We start from the raw sequence: 17,844 nt of genomic DNA, 5'->3' as shown, positions 1-17,844 counted from the left end.
ATACTTGGGAGCTGACAGTTATATAATTTCGACACTACCGTACCGTACCTACTGGTTATACTCGTAAAGCTAGACCGCGCAAACCTGTCTTATTTATCTTAATGTCATATAATTAAAACTAAAGTCATATTATTTTTAAATTTAAAGTTTTAAGCTGACTTCAAAAGAAGGAACTTATTGTTCAGTGGTAAAATATAAATAAATAACATTGAAACATACCTTTGATGTGTCGTACAAAATGAAACAGGTTTCTCAACATATTTTCCATCCTCAAAAAAGACCTTTTTTAGACTTTTGTAGAACACCGTATTACACGCTTACGGCCAAATTGTACGCGTAAGAGAGATATCATATATATTGCAATCTTTCATTCGTGCTTATAATTAATGATTCGTTTCATCCAATCTATAGTTAAGTTTTCCGTCAAAGGCAAAAGATGGCAACTTTCGAGGTAGTTCAACTATTCAGCAAAAGATGGCACCACCAAACATTATATTAGAACTAAAATGTCTAGATACCAAAATTCATTTGTTAGGAGATAAATAAGATCTTAGCAGTAAAGATTTCTAAATCTCAAATACTCCTAACCATAGACTTTAATCAATATTGTTAGAGCGATTTGTGAAATCCTCTTCGGCTTCATCCTCAAAAAAAATAGGCCAATCAAGAATGTTTCTCTAAAAAAATTTTCAGTGCACCCTCTATAGGTACTAATTCACCTCATGAATTACGCCTGCCAATTAGTGACGTACCTGTGGTCAACTTTATATTATTTATATAAATATTAAATGTAATTCAAAAAGGGTAGGTTATGTTAGTTAGGCAACTTCAGTTGCCCGAAGGGCAAAACACCCAGAAAGAGGAAAGCGTCGAAAAGCAGTTGGACAAACTATAGTTCGACCACGGGCCGGGAGGGTGCCTTTCTAGTCACAGTCATTTAGGCTATTTAGACTTATAAAAATAAGTCAGTACTTGAAGTTATTTTTTAATAATAGATAGATACAATATATACAATAATTTTTCGTATTATATACAACACAACACTTGTTATGTTATGATCACTGATCAGTCCATACGATAGAAGCGTGGGCTGAGGTACTGCGCCGGTTTGTTTGACGAGAGCGGAGTCGAAGTTGCCAGCATGTATGGAGGCACGCGACGCCGCTCCGAGAACGGGCTGCGCCGCGGGTAGTGGCGCCGCTCAATCACCTGCCAACAAATAATGTTTTGTCATCGTATTTGTCGGAAAAAATCGTATTTATCTTGCTTTCTCAACTAGCTTACTGAATTTTATTGAAGCTAATACTTCAGTAAGCTAAGTTGAGAAAGTTAGATAAATACGAACATACGATGGCAAAACCTTATTTACTACATCAAAGTCAAATGTCAAAAAACGGGTGTAGTTTTTGTACGACTTGTTAATGCACGCTTAAATAATACACGGCCTGATAATCCGTGCTTATGTGCACGAATTATCATGCCGTGCAGTATCACCCCGTACCGAACTAGCAGGGAACCAATAATGTACGCGCAATAGTGTACGACGTCATAATCCGAAGCATTATGTCTTCCGATTATCATGCTTACGATTTCCGAGATTGAAATAAAAAAAATACCTAACGTAGGGCAAAAGCGGGGAGCGAGGCTGCCGCCTCGCTCGCACGCCCTCGCTCTTCAACCTAATCCGGCCGGGTCGGATCTGCTCCGACTATATTGATCTCGCTCGCTGCGCTCGCTCGATCCGCGGCGAAAAATGTCTATTCATTCGAATCGATTGGATTCAGATTATCACGTCATACATTATTACTAAGTACATTACACCGCGCGCAATATTTTGTATGCCCTGATAATGCGCCACCATGATAATGTACGGCATGATAATTGGAAGCAATAATGCTTCGGATTATCACGTCGTACATTATTGCCCGTACATTCTGAGTTGTACATTATTGTTTGCCAAAAAAACTACCTACATCTATAAATAAATACATAAACGTAATTACAAAAACCACGAGTCACGGCGCATAGATTGAATGCTCTGTAGTTAGGTATTTCGAAAAATCGGAAATTCCCGCTCTATGCAAAAGTTCAATTAAAGATCCAATCCTGGGCGTTAATGAGTCAGTCAATTAATAATTTTCCTTGAAGATTGTGTGTGTTGCCAATCAAGGCTGCTTTTCCACCAGAGATGTGCAAAGATGTGATGCGAGATGTGTTTTTCACAAACCAACGCTTCATTTACCTATCCTCGCACAGCACATCTCTAGTGGAAACAGCTGAGCGGAGCAAGGCGAGGTAAATGAAGCGTTTCTATTTGTTCATGAAAAACACATTCCTCGCAAGTCGCACCACATCCTTGCACATCTCTGGTAGAAACGGAGCATTAGGGGACTATCCCGAACGCCGTCATAGCCAGGCCATTAGAATAACTGAATAAGGACTGCTGGTGGAAGTAAAACTCTGAAGGCTGACACACACTTCAGAGGCCGTATTGTCTAAGGCGCTGACATTCACGATTGTATTCACCATCTCTTTCTACCCTCGTCTTGTACCGTGTGACAGAAAGAAGTAGTGAAAAACGATTGTGATTCCAAGGCTTGAGACAATAAGGCCTCAGGACGGTCTATCACAAATGAATACCTAATAAGTATAAAATAGTAACAAATCGTTTACCTTGTCGAAAAATCTTGTAAGCTTAACCGAGTTACTTGTGCCAGGTCCTAGAGATCTGCAAAATAATATCGCGCTTTTAAAAACGAAAACGTAGCTGTACAACATGTTTATGTGTGTGTAACAGTAACTGTACGCCTCATCTGCACTGTCTCAGTAGGGGTAGCAATTTCACTTTACGGTAATTTTAAATATAAATTACAGTAAAATTAAAGGCGAGTTATACTTTTAAATTTAGATTTGTATTAAATTCCGCGCGCGCAAAGTTTGAACAAAACAGATATACTTGCACATAAAATACAGATAAATACGAACTTAAATACAGTGTAGGATTTAGGATACAGCTAAGGATAGCCTCAAAAAGCTGACTGCACGAGTTAAATTACAAAATGGCGAACCTGGCTTGGTGACAGTTCACAAATATTTCATCAGCGCCACACTGCTCTGCAATGCTGCTAGCCAGTCTTCTGTATTGGTTCTTCCTCTGTTTTTCCTCTGCCAAATCAAACTTGGTTCCAATTACCAAAATAGGAATCTGGAAGACAATGCAATAAAATGTTTTGTGCTGGCCTTAAAGTAATTAATTCATTGAATCAGGTGTTACTTTGCTGATGGTCATTCATTATCAATGAACTACAAACAATTGTTAAAAGCAATTACTTTGCTCACCCGCAACCTTATGATAGCTATATCTATGCAACCATCTATTAGCATGATTAATGGTTGTGATGCGCCGAGGATGAACTCTGGTTGAGTTCGAAACGCGTCAGTGTTATGTGATGGTGGATGTGGTGGATTTTGTATGGTTTGTATGTGTTCTTACAGTGTGGAGGTGGAGGAGCTGCATGAACACACATTTATTACATAGACATAGCTATCATGAGGTTGCAGGTGAGCAAAGTAATTGTTTGTAGTTCATTGAAATTTAATATTCTAAGTAATTAATTGCTTTAGAACAATGGCACAATAATAATAAGATAGAATTATTAAACCTCACCTGTGTGGAGCCAAGAAACTGTTCCGGATCAACATCTACATGTTGAAGTGCAGGGTTGTCTGAATTCAATATCTCAGAAAGCCATTTTTGTAAATTAACTTGACTCTTTCTGTTTGTCAAGTCATGTACTAGAATAATTCCTGAAATTATAGAAACAAACAAATAAGTGTATAAAAGAAGTGAATACAATGAACTGCAGTGAAAATAAAAAACCGGCAAGGTAAATCTCGTCAATAATATTCACATGGTAATATCATTTTTGAATTGACATAATGCAATTAAATATTCAACCTACCATGTGTGGGTTGATAGAACACATTCCTGGTATTCCTGTGTCCATTTGAACCTCCAACATCCCAAAACTCAACAAAGAATGTATTTTGTGCTTCTGTCCCTTCCTTGTACTGGTGAAGTTTGACCTCCACTGAACAGCCCACTGTCCAGCCCGGAGACAAAAGGGGTTTGTTGTGAGCTATCAAGTATGTTAGTGATGTCTTACCAACGCCTAAAATAAAAAACAAATTTGCTACAGAAAAGTTTATTAACTAAATTAAATAAGATAAAAAAACAATACTCTATTCCTTATCTTTATTATTCGTAATACAGCTCGTGCATACAAAATAGTGAATTGGTGGGAAAACAATAGAGCCAGCAGAACATTTTAACACAAACAAGGAAGCCTTGAATAACATTAACACATATAACTCATACATAACATACCTACTTAATAATGTCTTGTGCTGTGTACAATTAACAAAATAATAATTTAATTTATTTATTTATTGATTGAATTTCTCACTGCATATTTTAAGAAATGTTTTTTGAGTGGTATCACTGAGAAATGTCAGAATTTGGCTGAATAAAAAAATTTATTAGTAGGTAGAGGAGGCATTTTTTTTAAGCTAACAAAATAAAAGAAACAAAGAAATAAGGGATTAGTCCGCCGTTGTACATGTATCTCAGTTTCAAAGTTTGTCAAATGCATTTGTCTTTCTTTTTTGTACAATAAAGTTTATACACATACACAAAGTAAAAGATAAAGAAAATTAACATGACATAATAAAAATTATGATGTACCTAATTTGTTAGTGCCTCAGTTGAATATAAATTATTTAAATTTAATTTTAAAAGGTCGAAGTTAAGTGCAAACATAGCTGTTGTTTCTTTAAAAAAATATGGCTCTGTCCATCGGAGGACAATTTTGCCAGTGTCTAGTAGTTTTTGCCGTTGTACGGTAAAAAAAATCTAGAAAACGAAATAAGAGAGGTGATGGTGGATGAACGATGACCCAAACATAGCTGAATATAACTTAAGATTGGCGCCAAGTGAAGTTCACGTTGTTGTGTTGCCTAACTTCAAAGATGTCACTCACGTTACTCTACAAAAAGCAAGTAGGAAGGCCATGAGATTGATGTTTATTTTGTTTGCAACGAATATACGAAAGATAGTGGTGTTATTTGGTGAACGAATAATTGTAAGAATGTGATTTACCGGAATCGCCAAGAACAACGACTTTTACTTTCTCAATTGCAGCCATTTCGAGATAAAGCAGTAAGTTCTCATTATTTTGACCACTTGTGACGTTTAGAATGTGCACAACAAGCATACCAACATTACATTTGACAGCAGACAATGACAATACAGACAAATAGTTGCCACAATGTATTTTTGAGTCGATACTTCAGCAATCATTTAATTACAAATATAAAGTCGTTACGCTGTTTATTTATATGGATTTGAAAGAAAGAATTGTATTTTGTATTTACAAAAGAGCTCGTAGGTGATTTTCACTGTCGAATGCAACTTTAATTTTCCTCACAATAAATTTGGTCATGACGATTTTTGACTTACGATTATATGCGTCAATTCGTTTTCCTTGTGAAAACTGAAAATTTTAATGTCAACATTGTCCATTCAACTGTCAAATTAGTCACGCTCGCTCACGTCCGTCCGTTGCTCCGGTTCTTGCTTTGTGGCTAGCTTGGTTGTAATGAAGAACGAAACAACTGAAATCAATAATAATGCGTCCGCCATTGTGTAGTCAGTGTCATGTTTTTTCAGTACGTAGTGTATTATAAAGTTAGTTATTGAATAAAATGCATCGATCCGGCATTACATACATCGAATTACTTGTTGTCCAATAGTCGCAATGGATATGTATTCCCAAGTAATAACACTAATAATCGTGATCCTTTATTTAAAGTCCGTGCATCCTTATTGTGGGCCATACAATGGCCAAATATGCAAAAGCTATTCAACTGGATACGTGTGGTACAACCATACGGGCGGACTGGAAAATGAGAAAATCACGACAGGCCTCTGGAAGGAAATGATATCAACTCTCAAGGAGCCGTGTCGAAGCAAAGCTGAGAAATTAATATGTGCTTACGCATTCCCGAAATGCATTGATAAAGATGGAGTTGGATATTTTGGATTACCTCTTTGTTATGAAGATTGCATGGCTGTTAAAATGCAATTTTGTTACAATGATTGGATCGTTTTTGAAGAGCAGAAACGCAGAGGAGTGTATTTAGAATCTAGAGGTCATTTTCGATTTCCTGACTGTGAGAAGCTCCCTCGTTTTTCAGGCAAGGGTTCTCAAGTGACATGTCATAATGTAGGCATCACAGATATGGACTACAATGAAGTGACTACTAGTTGTGTGAAAGGCAATGGACGTTATTATCAGGGCACCATGAATGTCACTGAGAGTGGCCGAGCTTGTCAAGCATGGGAATCTCAGTCCCCACATCAACACACTAGACCTCCACTGGTGTTCCCTGAAGTGCAAAACTCCACAAACTATTGCCGGAATGCGGGTGGGGAGGAACGTCAACCCTGGTGCTACACCATGGATCCACAAGTGCGGTGGGAGCTCTGTGACATACCACTATGTGCCAATTCAAGCCTAGATGAAGACAATATTGTTGGACCAAATATAGAAATGGAAAACTATTTTACACCCACTTTTGTGTTACTGTTATCTGTTGGTGGCCTGGGGTGCATTTTAGGAATTGCATCAATTGCTCTCCTGTGTCACTATTTTTTGAAAAACCATTCAAAAAGTAACATGCCTAATCGCAGAACTGGCCAGAATATGGATATTGACCTTGATAAACTACCCAGTAATCTAGCTTATCACACCACTGGAGCCCAGCTAAATCCAAAACTGGAAAAATTGGAGTTTCCAAGGAATAACATAATTTATATTCGAGATTTGGGACAGGGTGCGTTTGGCCGTGTGTTCCAAGCTAGAGCCCCAGGGCTAGTCCCAGAGGAAGAGTTTACTCTTGTTGCTGTCAAAATGCTGAAAGATGAAGCTTCTCATGATTTACAACTAGATTTCGAAAGAGAGGCCTGTTTACTGGCAGACTTTGATCACCCAAACATTGTGAAGCTGCTGGGTGTGTGTGCTATTGGCCGTCCCATGTGCCTACTGTTTGAATTTATGGGGAAAGGTGATTTAAATGAATATTTAAGGGCCTGCAGTACAGCAGCCAACTACCCACCAGTGTCCGAGTTCAGAGAGGATTTGAGATTGCTTGCCACGCCCCTGGGTCACTTAGACTTGCTACACATTGCAAGGCAGATTGCCTCTGGCATGGTCTACCTTTCAGATCGAAAATTTGTTCATCGTGATTTAGCAACCAGAAACTGTTTGATAAATGATGATATGGTGGTAAAAATTGCAGATTTTGGTCTGTCACATAAAATTTATTTACAAGACTATTATAAGGGAGATGAACATGATGCCATCCCTGTGAGATGGATGCCTTTAGAAAGCATATTGTACAATAAGTATACATTGGAGTCTGATGTGTGGGCATATGGAGTATGTTTATGGGAGATATTCTCATTTGCCTTGCAGCCCTATTTTGGTATGACGCATGAAGAAGTAGTTAGGTTTCTAAAAGATGGGAATGTCCTGGCCTGCCCTGACAACACTCCTCGCTGTGTGTACGATCTAATGAAGCAGTGCTGGAACAGCCACCCCAGTGACCGCCCCAACTTCCGACTTATCTACCAAACACTAGACAACATACAAATGATTCTTGAACGAACTCACTCTGACTAAATTCCAGTGCTTCAAAGATATCAATTGTAATTATAAGGACTGAGTTTGTAATTTAATTATGTATGTACCAATCTAATGTTATGTAAAGGACATTCTTGCCCCTAGATGTAAATAAGTTAGCTTAGCGCTCATATTTTATGTACTTTGTCATTATTAAGTAATTTTTAATTAGTTAAGCAAATATTTATTGTTTATGTCAATTTCTATTTTAAGTAGTAATTGTGATTATTGTCCTTTCAAACACTTAAATATTGATCTCTATATTTACTTAAATTGGAATCGTGGCAGTATTTGTAAATTGACCTATGAACCTACTGACATTTTTTAAAGTTTTTGGAGGAATTCTCATTAATTATCACATAATTATTGAATCTAAGTAGATTAAAATATTACCTACCTATCTACCTCCTAAGAAATTCTCGAGCTAATATTTTTGTAGGCAGCCATTTTGTAAATTTAATTTTGTATGTTTAAATTATTACTTTTCCTTAGTATTTGTTTAGGGGTAAAAGTAATGCCATAGAGAATATCGCCATTGGCCATCCAAAGTACCTACTGAAGGATAGCACAAGTGTGTGAACTTTATGAATTTAAAATACATCCATTATCAATTAGATATTTTTACAATGTTAAGTGACAATCCAATACAGTAATTATTGGTTACTGTATTTTAAAGATATCACTGCCAAAATAATCTAAGACTTGTCTCTTGTACAAATATACTTTAAGGTTGAAATTTGCAGCTAACAATGGTGTTTTGGATTGTTTTATGATTCAATGTTGTTATTTATGTATGTACTTACAGTATTTACTTTAATTTCTGTATACACATTACAATGCTATTATTTTTAAATTATTTTAGAATAATTTCGTTGTTACAATGGAATAAATGTAATTTGAAAAAATCTTGGTTTATTAATACTTCATTAACTAGTACAGTCAACGTCATAAATAAGTGATCACTTTTGTACCTTGACGCTTTCAGTTATTTGTTACATGTTTTCATATGGCTTTTCAAATATGACTTTAAAGTGACAAGGTACAATAGTGATCTCTTATTTATTTATGACGTTGACTGTACCACTACCAGCTAAGTTACTTGTCGAACAAACACTGTATAATTTTATACTTTCTGACCATGTGCATTGATATTGGAATTGAGAATAAAATAGGATCTTTTTTACACAAGGTGTGCTGCCACTTAACAAGCTGTCCCAACAGCCCGCCACAGGCTACTATACGGTACTTGTAAGTACTCCGCTCTTTGACTATCAGAATCACTTAACACTACTTGAATGCCTTTTATCTTGTAGTGTTTACCATCGAAGGCGATAATTTTAAATAGCTAGGTACCTGCGTACCGGCTTTTACGTTTTTAGCGAAAACGAACATCGAATTTTAATTAGATCTGTTCAATATTCGTAGTCTAAATCAAGCAATCATTCACTGTATATAAAAAAATATACGAAGTTTACGAGTATGACAAGTGAAAAATATATTTTCGATGACAAAATTCTAAGGTAGGTGAGAAATTAAATTGGTTCGACATTACGTAGGCATGAAGGACAAGGACGCAGGCCCGAGTTGCCGTGCGCGACAGGCAGACCCCATTGCGCGTGGCCACCACGAAAGACGTTCCAGGATTTTCGCATAAAAAGCGGCAGGGCCACCTCGAGAAAGATTTCAGAAGAATAGGTTTATAATGTCGTTCTAATTTCAGCAATGACGGAAGAACGGCTCGTAACGGAGGTGCCCAGCAGCCTGAAGCAGTTGGCCCGCCTCGTGGTCAGAGGCTTCTACACCATCGAGGACTCGCTCATCGTCGACATGCTGGTCAGGAATCCTTGTAAGTGAAATCTTGAAATAGTACCTACCTACCTAAAGCAAGAATATCTTCTGCAGATCACTATTATTCTCGGAAACTTTTGCTTCCCGAATTTTGTATTTTATTTCCCGTTAGGAATTATTTCGTTCGTAGGTGAGTACCTATCATGGACACATGGAAAAAACCGGAAAAGATGCTATAGCCAGGGATGATGCTGTAGCAAGCATAAACACCAACTATAGCATTTTTCTATCTAACTGCCTATCATACGACCTACTTATATGCCTCCCTACCTAACTTGCAGCCTTTATTAATGTTACTACTTTATTAGTGTGTTAGTTAAATTTAAACAATTAAGAATAATGAACCCGAAATATAGATTATCGTGATTAGGCTGCGTGCGTATCGACGAGAGATGTGATGTGACATGAGACATCTCGATGTGTACATACTTTTACAAGGAAGTGGAGCGGTGTGCGTCGAATAAATCAGCCAATAGGAAACCAGCACTGAATACATACAGACGGCCCGCATTCCAACTGCAACGTTTGTACCTACCTACATAACTGCCGACTGCCCATAAATTCCTCATTGCATTTGATAGGATCTTTTTTAAAAATTGATAGACCACTTATTTGGCTGATGGTACTGGCCGGACTAGAAAAATAAAGTAAACAATGAAGTAAAATGAAGTAATTTTTACCGCATACATCTTTGGTAAAAGTGTAGCCTTGAAGTTCTACGGTAGACGAGACACTTGGCGCACCATATTTGCCTTGATTTGCAAAAATTACATACGGACTCCTTATAAAATAATTCAATTTTTATCCTTATGGTTTTTTCTTCTTCACCAGTTGATAATCTAAGATTTATGTTATTTTTCAGGTATGAAAGAAGATGACATCTGCGAGCTCTTAAAATTTGAGAGAAAAATGTTAAGAGCTCGGATAGCGACACTGAAAAACGACAAGTTCATCCAAGTTAGACTGAAAATGGAAACAGGTAACTAACTTAATATAACTAGGCAGTAAGGGTACTTTTATAAACAAGTTTTAAGAAAAATACCACGCACAGTGCCCTTAGTGTAAGTTTTCGGTTACAAAATACGTCTCGATCGCGTTCGCGGTAAAATCTCAATTTGTATGGAAACATGAACAGTGCCTCTAGCGAAAGGTTTGCGATGTTCGTGTTTCCATACAACTTGAGATTTTACGCGAACGCGATCGAGACGTATTTTGTAACCGAAAACTTACTCTAGGGGTACAGGACTTATCACGCTAACACACAAGTAATATTTTCCTCGACGTTACGTTATACTATGTGACGTTATATGGCAACATTATGTCTACTCGTGACCACGGCCACTGTAATGTTGCCGAAACGTCGAGGTTAATATTACTCGTGTGTGTTAGCGTGATAAGTCCTGTGCGTGTTATTTTGACTGAGTGAAAATCACGAAAGTTTAAGACATTAAGTTTAAATAAATTCGACATAATATAGTATACTTTTATTGAGGAACTAAAATAAGCCAATATATACAATCCAACTACTGGAAATTGGTCGAATTTAACTTACAAGGTTTGATTACAGACACACAGACAACGGGACAGGTGAAACTAAATAAAAGCTTGTGAAAAAAAAGTTCGCATCCTCCGACATCTCTGGTGGAAACACAGCCTAATAAACTATTAGCACGTAACGTAACTACATTGTTTTTATTCGAAAAGTCGCACTTGCAGACGTGATAACTGTCACAGATCAATCAGACAAATTATTGTACCACAGTAGGTACATTGCTTGCTGCTTGAAAAAATAAAATTTATTACGATCTGGTAGTTTTAAGGCTTAACTCAAAATTATTGCAAAATTGATTCATAGACCTAAAACCAACGTCTGGACTACTAGTGTTTGTACTTATATAAAATACACGCTCATATAAAATTCCGTACTTAGTCTTCAACCACTGATGATATTTGGATGATATAATTATGACTCTCTGAGACTGGTCCTTGACTGATGGCCTATTTGGAGAGGCTCAGTGCCACGCAACGAGTTCTGGAGAGAGCTATACATAAGAGTTTCTTTTCGCGGTAGAATCCGGAATAGGTTTAGGTACGGAAAAACGCCGAAGAAGTTAAAGTCATCGACATATCTCGAAGAACATGCAAGTTAAAGCTCAGAGGAAGTAAACACGTCTATGAGTTACCTAAAGTAGCAATGGGCGGGCCACATCGCTCGAAGACACAGAGCAGAAGCCGTGAAATTTGGTATACTTATGTAAATTGCGTGACAATACAATAATCCGGTAAAAATACAAGTGAAAATACAAGTACAGTCAACAAAAAGTACTTGTATGAAACTTGCTTGTATTTTAAATGTTTTTTTTTATCAAAAACTTATTTTCATGATAGAAACACATTTCTCGCAACTGGTGGAAACGCAGCCTTAGGGCCTTTACTAACTGCTGCTGTTTGTGTTTGCTGTTTGCGGTTGTAACAAAAATAGACGCTGTACAACCAAAATTCATTTCCAGGATTGGACGGGAAAGCACAAAAGGTCAACTATTACTTTATAAACTACAAGACATTCGTGAACGTGGTGAAATACAAACTAGATCTGATGCGGAAACGGATGGAGACAGAGGAACGCGACGCGACCAGCCGCGCCAGCTTCAAGTGCCCATCGTGCGGGAAAACGTTCACAGATCTTGAGGTAAGCTCCGCTTTCCCGGAGCGATACAACTTAGGGATCTTAAAAAAACAAGCCTATCAATCTCTCAAAGAGCCGGCAACGCACCCTTAATAACTATGTTGCGGGTTTCTATGTGCGGCGGAGATGCTTACTATCAGGTGACCCGCATACTCGTTTGCTCCCTCTTACATAAAAAACCGGCCAAGAGCTTGTCGGACACGCCCAAAATAGGGTTCCGTAGCCATTACGAAAAAAATAAGTAATATTTTTCTGAGGATTTCGTATTTTATACGGAATCTTCCAAGTTTAGGTATATTTTATACCTTAGGCTGCTATTTACTCTTAAACTACTAATAATTCTCGAGAAAATTGAGCCGTTATAGTTTTCCTTGAAAGTTTGATGTACTTACTACCATCTTGAATTTTTTCAAATTTTTCCACCCACCGGTTTAGATTTAAGAGGGGGGGGGCTCAAACCCCTTATGCTAAGTTTATTTTTGTTTTGAATTTAGCGTAGGTAAGTAGGTACTCATCCTTTTGGCAGGTTTATTTGCTTTTTAGATTCCTCTCAAGATTAGGAGTGCGCTTCCATTAAAGCGAACACAGTCAGAGTGCTCGTGCTCGTCGGCTGAAGATTAGTACCACTGAATAATTTATTGAATCAAGCGTTACTTTGCGGAGGTCCATAACAATGAACTAAAAGAATTTCTTTGCTCACCCGCGACCTTATGATAGCTACGTTTACGTTTATGCAATACTAGCGACCCGCCCCGGCTTCGCACGGGATAAATAAATAGAAACCGGCCAAGTGCGAGTCGGACTCCCGCACAAAGGGTTCCTCCGTACCTATACAACATTAGACATTAGCAAAACTCGACAAAAAAACCACGTTTGCTGTACTGGAGCCCTCCTTAAATATTTATTCTATTCCGTTTTTAGTATTGGTTGTTATAACGGCAACAGAAATACATCATCTGTGAAAATTTCAACTGCTTAGCTATCACGGTCCATGAGATACAGCCTAGTGACAGACAGACAGACGGACAGTAGAGTCTTAGTAATAGGATCCCGTTTTTATTACCCGTTGGGCACAGAACTCTAAAAAGGTCTCGAACCGAGGGCACTTCACACACATTTTTCAGCTCCAATTCCGGATGAACTGCATGAACACGCATATATTGCATATACGTAGCTATCATAAGGTCGCGGGTGAGCAAAGAAATTCTTTTAGTTCATACCACAGTTTCAGTATCAGTTTTAGTTAGTACCACTGAACTGTAATGATCTTGCACCGTTAGTAACTTAGTGATAACATTCCAGGCAGATCAGTTATACGACATGATGACGCAGGAGTTCCGATGCACATTCTGCAGCCAAGTCGTAGAAGAAGACCAATCGGCGCTACCCAAGAAGGATTCCAGGTTGCTGCTCGCTAAATACAACGAGCAACTCGAGCCGCTCTATATCCTGCTGCGAGAAGTCGAGGGCATCAAGCTCGCTCCGGAGATACTGGAGCCAGAACCTGTGGATATTAATACTATTAGAGGGTTTGTATATTTTTAGATAGATGGATAGTTACTTAGCTTCAGTGCCTGTCTTCGGGGGGGAGAGGGGGGGGGCTAAAATGCTTCATCATCATCAGCCTACAGCAGTCCACTGCTGGACATAGGCCTCTTCCATGGCGCGCCACAACACTCTTTTGGTAGCCGTCCGTCGCTCGGTGATTCTTAGCACCTCCCGCCCTACCGTTACCATGGCCGCTACCGTAACCAGAAATAGTAGGGCTGCCGAGAACTGGGGGCCGGGGTAGAGATTGTGCATTGTGCTGCCATAAAAGGATTTGCCCATAATCACCACGCTAGGCAGACGTGTTGATTATCGCAGAACTAGGCCACTTGCACCAGCAACGCTGCTGCCCGGTTGCTGGCCTGCTTAATTTTGCCTAGTTGCGTTTGGATGTTAATTCCGCCATCTGTCGGTCGCCAGAGCTTTGTCAGTTGCTAGCAGGGTGCACCACGGGGCAGGTGAGGTTGACATTTGGAAATAGAGATTTTGGGTCCCGATAAAAATGCTTCATGGTACAGTCAACTGCAAAAAATATGGACTTCCTAACCCTTCAAAAATATGTATCACAGACTCTTATTCCGGCGTAATAAGGCCGTGGTAACATATTTTTGAGTGGTTCGAATAGCTGGTGGTGCACTTGAATGTACTATTTTATTTTCATAAGAACTACGCATAAATGTCAAATTTCATGTCAATACCACAATAGGAAGGAACCTGTTCTCTCATAGGCATTTGTAAGATTCTGTTATATCATAGGAGATGATCTCTTAATTAGATGCAATGTTACAGGTGAAGCTAATACGACGACGTGTTATTGACGTTTGATCCGAGTGATCAAAAACGTTGGAGGGTCATTATTTGTGCGTTTTAACCGCCTCATTTTTTCGGACGTCCTGTATTTCTACTAGATAACCTGGAAACTGTAACAGAATCTTCTACTAAAATGTGCCCACGAAAATTATACGTACCTAATAAACCCTCGAATAATGGCAGTGAATACCCTGTTTATAATCTTGTCGAGGAGGACAATAAAGAAAACGTCTTCTTGATGGTATTAGAGGCATAATTTTCTCACAATTAAGGTTACCGTGTTCACAAGGACCAAATTATACATAAAAAACCCTAAAAGTATCGTTTCGCGGGTGTGCGCGCGTGCGGCTCGATGAGTTGGTAGCCGAGAGAGCGAGATACCGAGCGAGCGAGAGGGCTTGTAGGCTGCGTTCGGATGTAAATAAGGTTCGTGCTAAAATGTTTATTCGTATCGCAGACTGAACACAAAGCAGAACGCCCAGCGTCCGCCCGGCGAGCAGTGGTCGGGAGAGGCCACGCGCAGCCAGGGCTTGGCCGTGGAGGAGACCCGCGTCGACATCACCATCGGAGAGGGCGACGCGGCCGCCACCGGCCAGGCGCGCAAGGAGCGCCCCGTCTGGATGGTCGAGAGCACTATCGTCACTAACGAACAGGTAACTTATAGGACTACTAGGCGCCCCCTGGGTTCGTATGGGTACGCATATTATCAAACCGAGTCAGAATATAATTCAAAAGTACATTGTTAGCATAGCACAACTGTACTTAGTATATTGTATACATTTTCTTTTACAAACCTTCTCCTGATAATCACAAACACGGCAAAAAAGAATTAATTAAGCAAATAGATGTAGCCAAGTTTAAAGTGATGCGCCGACATACATTTCATTAATTTTATTTATTTAGGTAGGTATATATACCGTAAGTATATCGTGTATTTTTTTCTTTTATATCCAGGCAACCCTCCAATGGTTTTAATAGACCTATTCAACGATACCCCACACTTGGGTTAGTCGAGAGAAAAAAATCACCCCACTTTACGTCTATGGATTACGCTAAAAAAAAATTTTTTTTATTTTACCACTTTGTCGGCGTGACTGATATGTATATATTCATGCCAAATTACAGCTTTCTTGTACTAACGGTCTCTGAGCTCAGCGCAGACGGACAGACAAGGCGAAACTATAAGGGTTCCTAGTTGACTACGGAACCCTTAAAAAATAGTGATCATGAAGTGCTTCCCAACCAAGGGGGCACGCCCCCTAGGGGGCGTAGAGAAATGTCGGAGGAGGCGTAATAGGTACGTTTGCATCCGAAAAAAAAGCTAGGTAGGTAGCGTAGGTAAATTAACTTTTCCGAACTTAACTTAAAGGGGGCATGAAAATATTATTTTTGGTTCGGGGAGGCTCGGCGGAATAAAGGTTGGGAAAATCTAATGTAATGATACAAACTTTATCTCAAAATTTTGCAGAGCGATAGTGTCCACTCAACGGAGGCTGCCCTCGAGAAAGCGGCCAGCAACGCGACCACTACCAAAACCACCGGCAAAGAGAAGAACGATGACATTATGTCCGTTCTTCTTGCGCACGAGAAACAAAACACAGGTCCGTATTTAAGAAGCCAAACTGGATTTACCGTGAGATATAATTTATTTTCATTTGCATCGAGTATTTTTACGGTTAAAATTTAAAAAAAGTACGACAGATCGCTTGTGCGGCTGCGCGGCACATTTCCGCTGCCTAGCGTCAGGTAGCGTAGCTGTACTCTACACGTACTAAATATAAATGCCTAAGCAATTTACTACGTGAATACGTCTATTGATACCGGTAGTTTTTTATACAGTGCTTGTTTAGCATGATAAAGATATTTTGACTACTATACAGTCAGTGATCAGCTAAATACTTCGGAAAAATCCAAATAGTCATTAACATTGACCCAATCAAAGTGATAAAATTTGTCAGGACACCCATCGTGTACAAATGTACCAGAGCATGCACATCGCCAAACACTTGGCCAAAATTCAAACATTCAAGCCGACATAAGTATCGTAACTTCCACACCACCACTAGCGTAGCAGCCAAAATATCCAAAAGTATGGGACACACTTAAAAACTAAGCTTTATTTTAAATGACATAAGGTTTTAATCTCGGATTGTGTGAAAGAAATTAACACGTCATAAGATTCGAACTTTTTGTTTTGACAATCACGGATTTGCATGAGGCACACAGATACTTTATGGCTTGTATTAGCATACTAGCGGACCCGGCAGCCGTTGTCCTGCCCAAAAAAACACTACATTAAAATTATGATAACATAGCAATTTATTTAAATAAGTTCTTTAATTTGAGGGGAGAGTTTACCGTATCGACGGAATGAACATGAAATGTTTGACAGTTACGAAACCCATGAACATTTTGTATCGGAAAATGATTTTGTTTTTATTTTATTTTTTCGTCAATTTTCCAATGTTTTTAATACTTACTATCCTATTCCTGACGAAGAGACATATCCAAAAACACGAAAATTATAAAAATTGGTCCAGCCCTTCTTGAGTTATAAATGGTGTAACTAACACTTTGTTTTATATATATATATAGACGCGAGGGCCCTTAGACCGCATTGCTCCAGCTAGACCGTTCAAGAGCAATCAGCGTATTGTTTTTTATTTTTTAACAAAAACTTATGTACTTACAGGAAATAATGCTGCTAACACTCTGAAGGGAACTGAACCCGACAGTTCGGATTCCAGTGACGAAGAATCTAAGGATCCTTTCAAACTCAAGAACGAGATGGCTGCTGTCGGTAAGTTTGATAATCTTTATATTTTTACTGATAAAGAGCCAAATAAATTTCCCGGTTTTGTCTGCGTTCTGTTCGAGAGGAGCCGTAATAGCTCAGTGGTTTGACTAAAGTACCTACACATCATCATCTCACGGGCGGCGCTGTTTGCTTCCCATCAGTTGACCCGCAGGCTCGTTTACCCTCACTTATATAAAAAAAACATCTCACCTCAGCTTATAAACATCCCAATGCTGGGAACAAGAATCCTTTTAGATTAAGAGGACTTGACCTGTACTTCCCACGAGGGCCTAGTACGAATGTAATTTTTGCATAAATAAATCGAAAATAAAATGGACCTACAGAGCTGGGATTTCTGCTTGTGAGGCCATACAGTTATAGGCCAAACCATTTAAAACCGGGTCTTCACTAAG

The 17,844-nt window shown here is 38.8% G+C and overlaps 3 protein-coding genes across 3 annotated transcripts; 2 read left to right on the top strand and 1 right to left on the bottom strand.

Moving 5' to 3' along the window:
• Positions 1–972: 972 nt before the first annotated feature.
• On the bottom strand, positions 973–5,701 carry LOC141433680 (rab-like protein 3). Its single transcript, XM_074095781.1, has 7 exons — positions 5,612–5,701; positions 5,519–5,552; positions 3,963–4,172; positions 3,668–3,807; positions 3,069–3,205; positions 2,674–2,728; positions 973–1,209 (listed from the first exon to the last, which is right to left on the bottom strand). The coding sequence occupies exons 1-7, from the start codon at positions 5,699–5,701 to the stop codon at positions 1,066–1,068; spliced, it is 810 nt and encodes a 269-aa protein (XP_073951882.1). The 3' UTR covers positions 973–1,065.
• On the top strand, positions 5,010–17,538 carry LOC141433679 (general transcription factor IIE subunit 1-like). The gene is made up of 8 exons (XM_074095780.1): positions 5,010–5,218; positions 9,463–9,588; positions 10,453–10,569; positions 12,101–12,279; positions 13,579–13,805; positions 15,092–15,287; positions 16,103–16,235; positions 17,327–17,538. Exons 2-8 carry the CDS (start codon positions 9,465–9,467, stop codon positions 17,536–17,538), a joined length of 1,188 nt encoding a protein of 395 aa, XP_073951881.1. The 5' UTR covers positions 5,010–5,218; positions 9,463–9,464.
• On the top strand, positions 5,559–7,758 carry LOC141433298 (tyrosine-protein kinase transmembrane receptor Ror2-like). The gene has a single exon (XM_074095273.1). The coding sequence runs from the start codon at positions 5,817–5,819 to the stop codon at positions 7,740–7,742; it is 1,926 nt and encodes a 641-aa protein (XP_073951374.1). The 5' UTR covers positions 5,559–5,816; the 3' UTR covers positions 7,743–7,758.
• Positions 17,539–17,844: the final 306 nt, after the last annotated feature.

This window comes from Choristoneura fumiferana, chromosome 12 (genome assembly GCF_025370935.1).
Source record: "Choristoneura fumiferana chromosome 12, NRCan_CFum_1, whole genome shotgun sequence".
In the NCBI taxonomy this organism is placed as follows: Eukaryota; Metazoa; Arthropoda; class Insecta; order Lepidoptera; family Tortricidae; genus Choristoneura; species Choristoneura fumiferana.
Note: the sequence above shows the minus strand (reverse complement) of the source record. Positions and strands in the feature narration are given on the sequence as shown.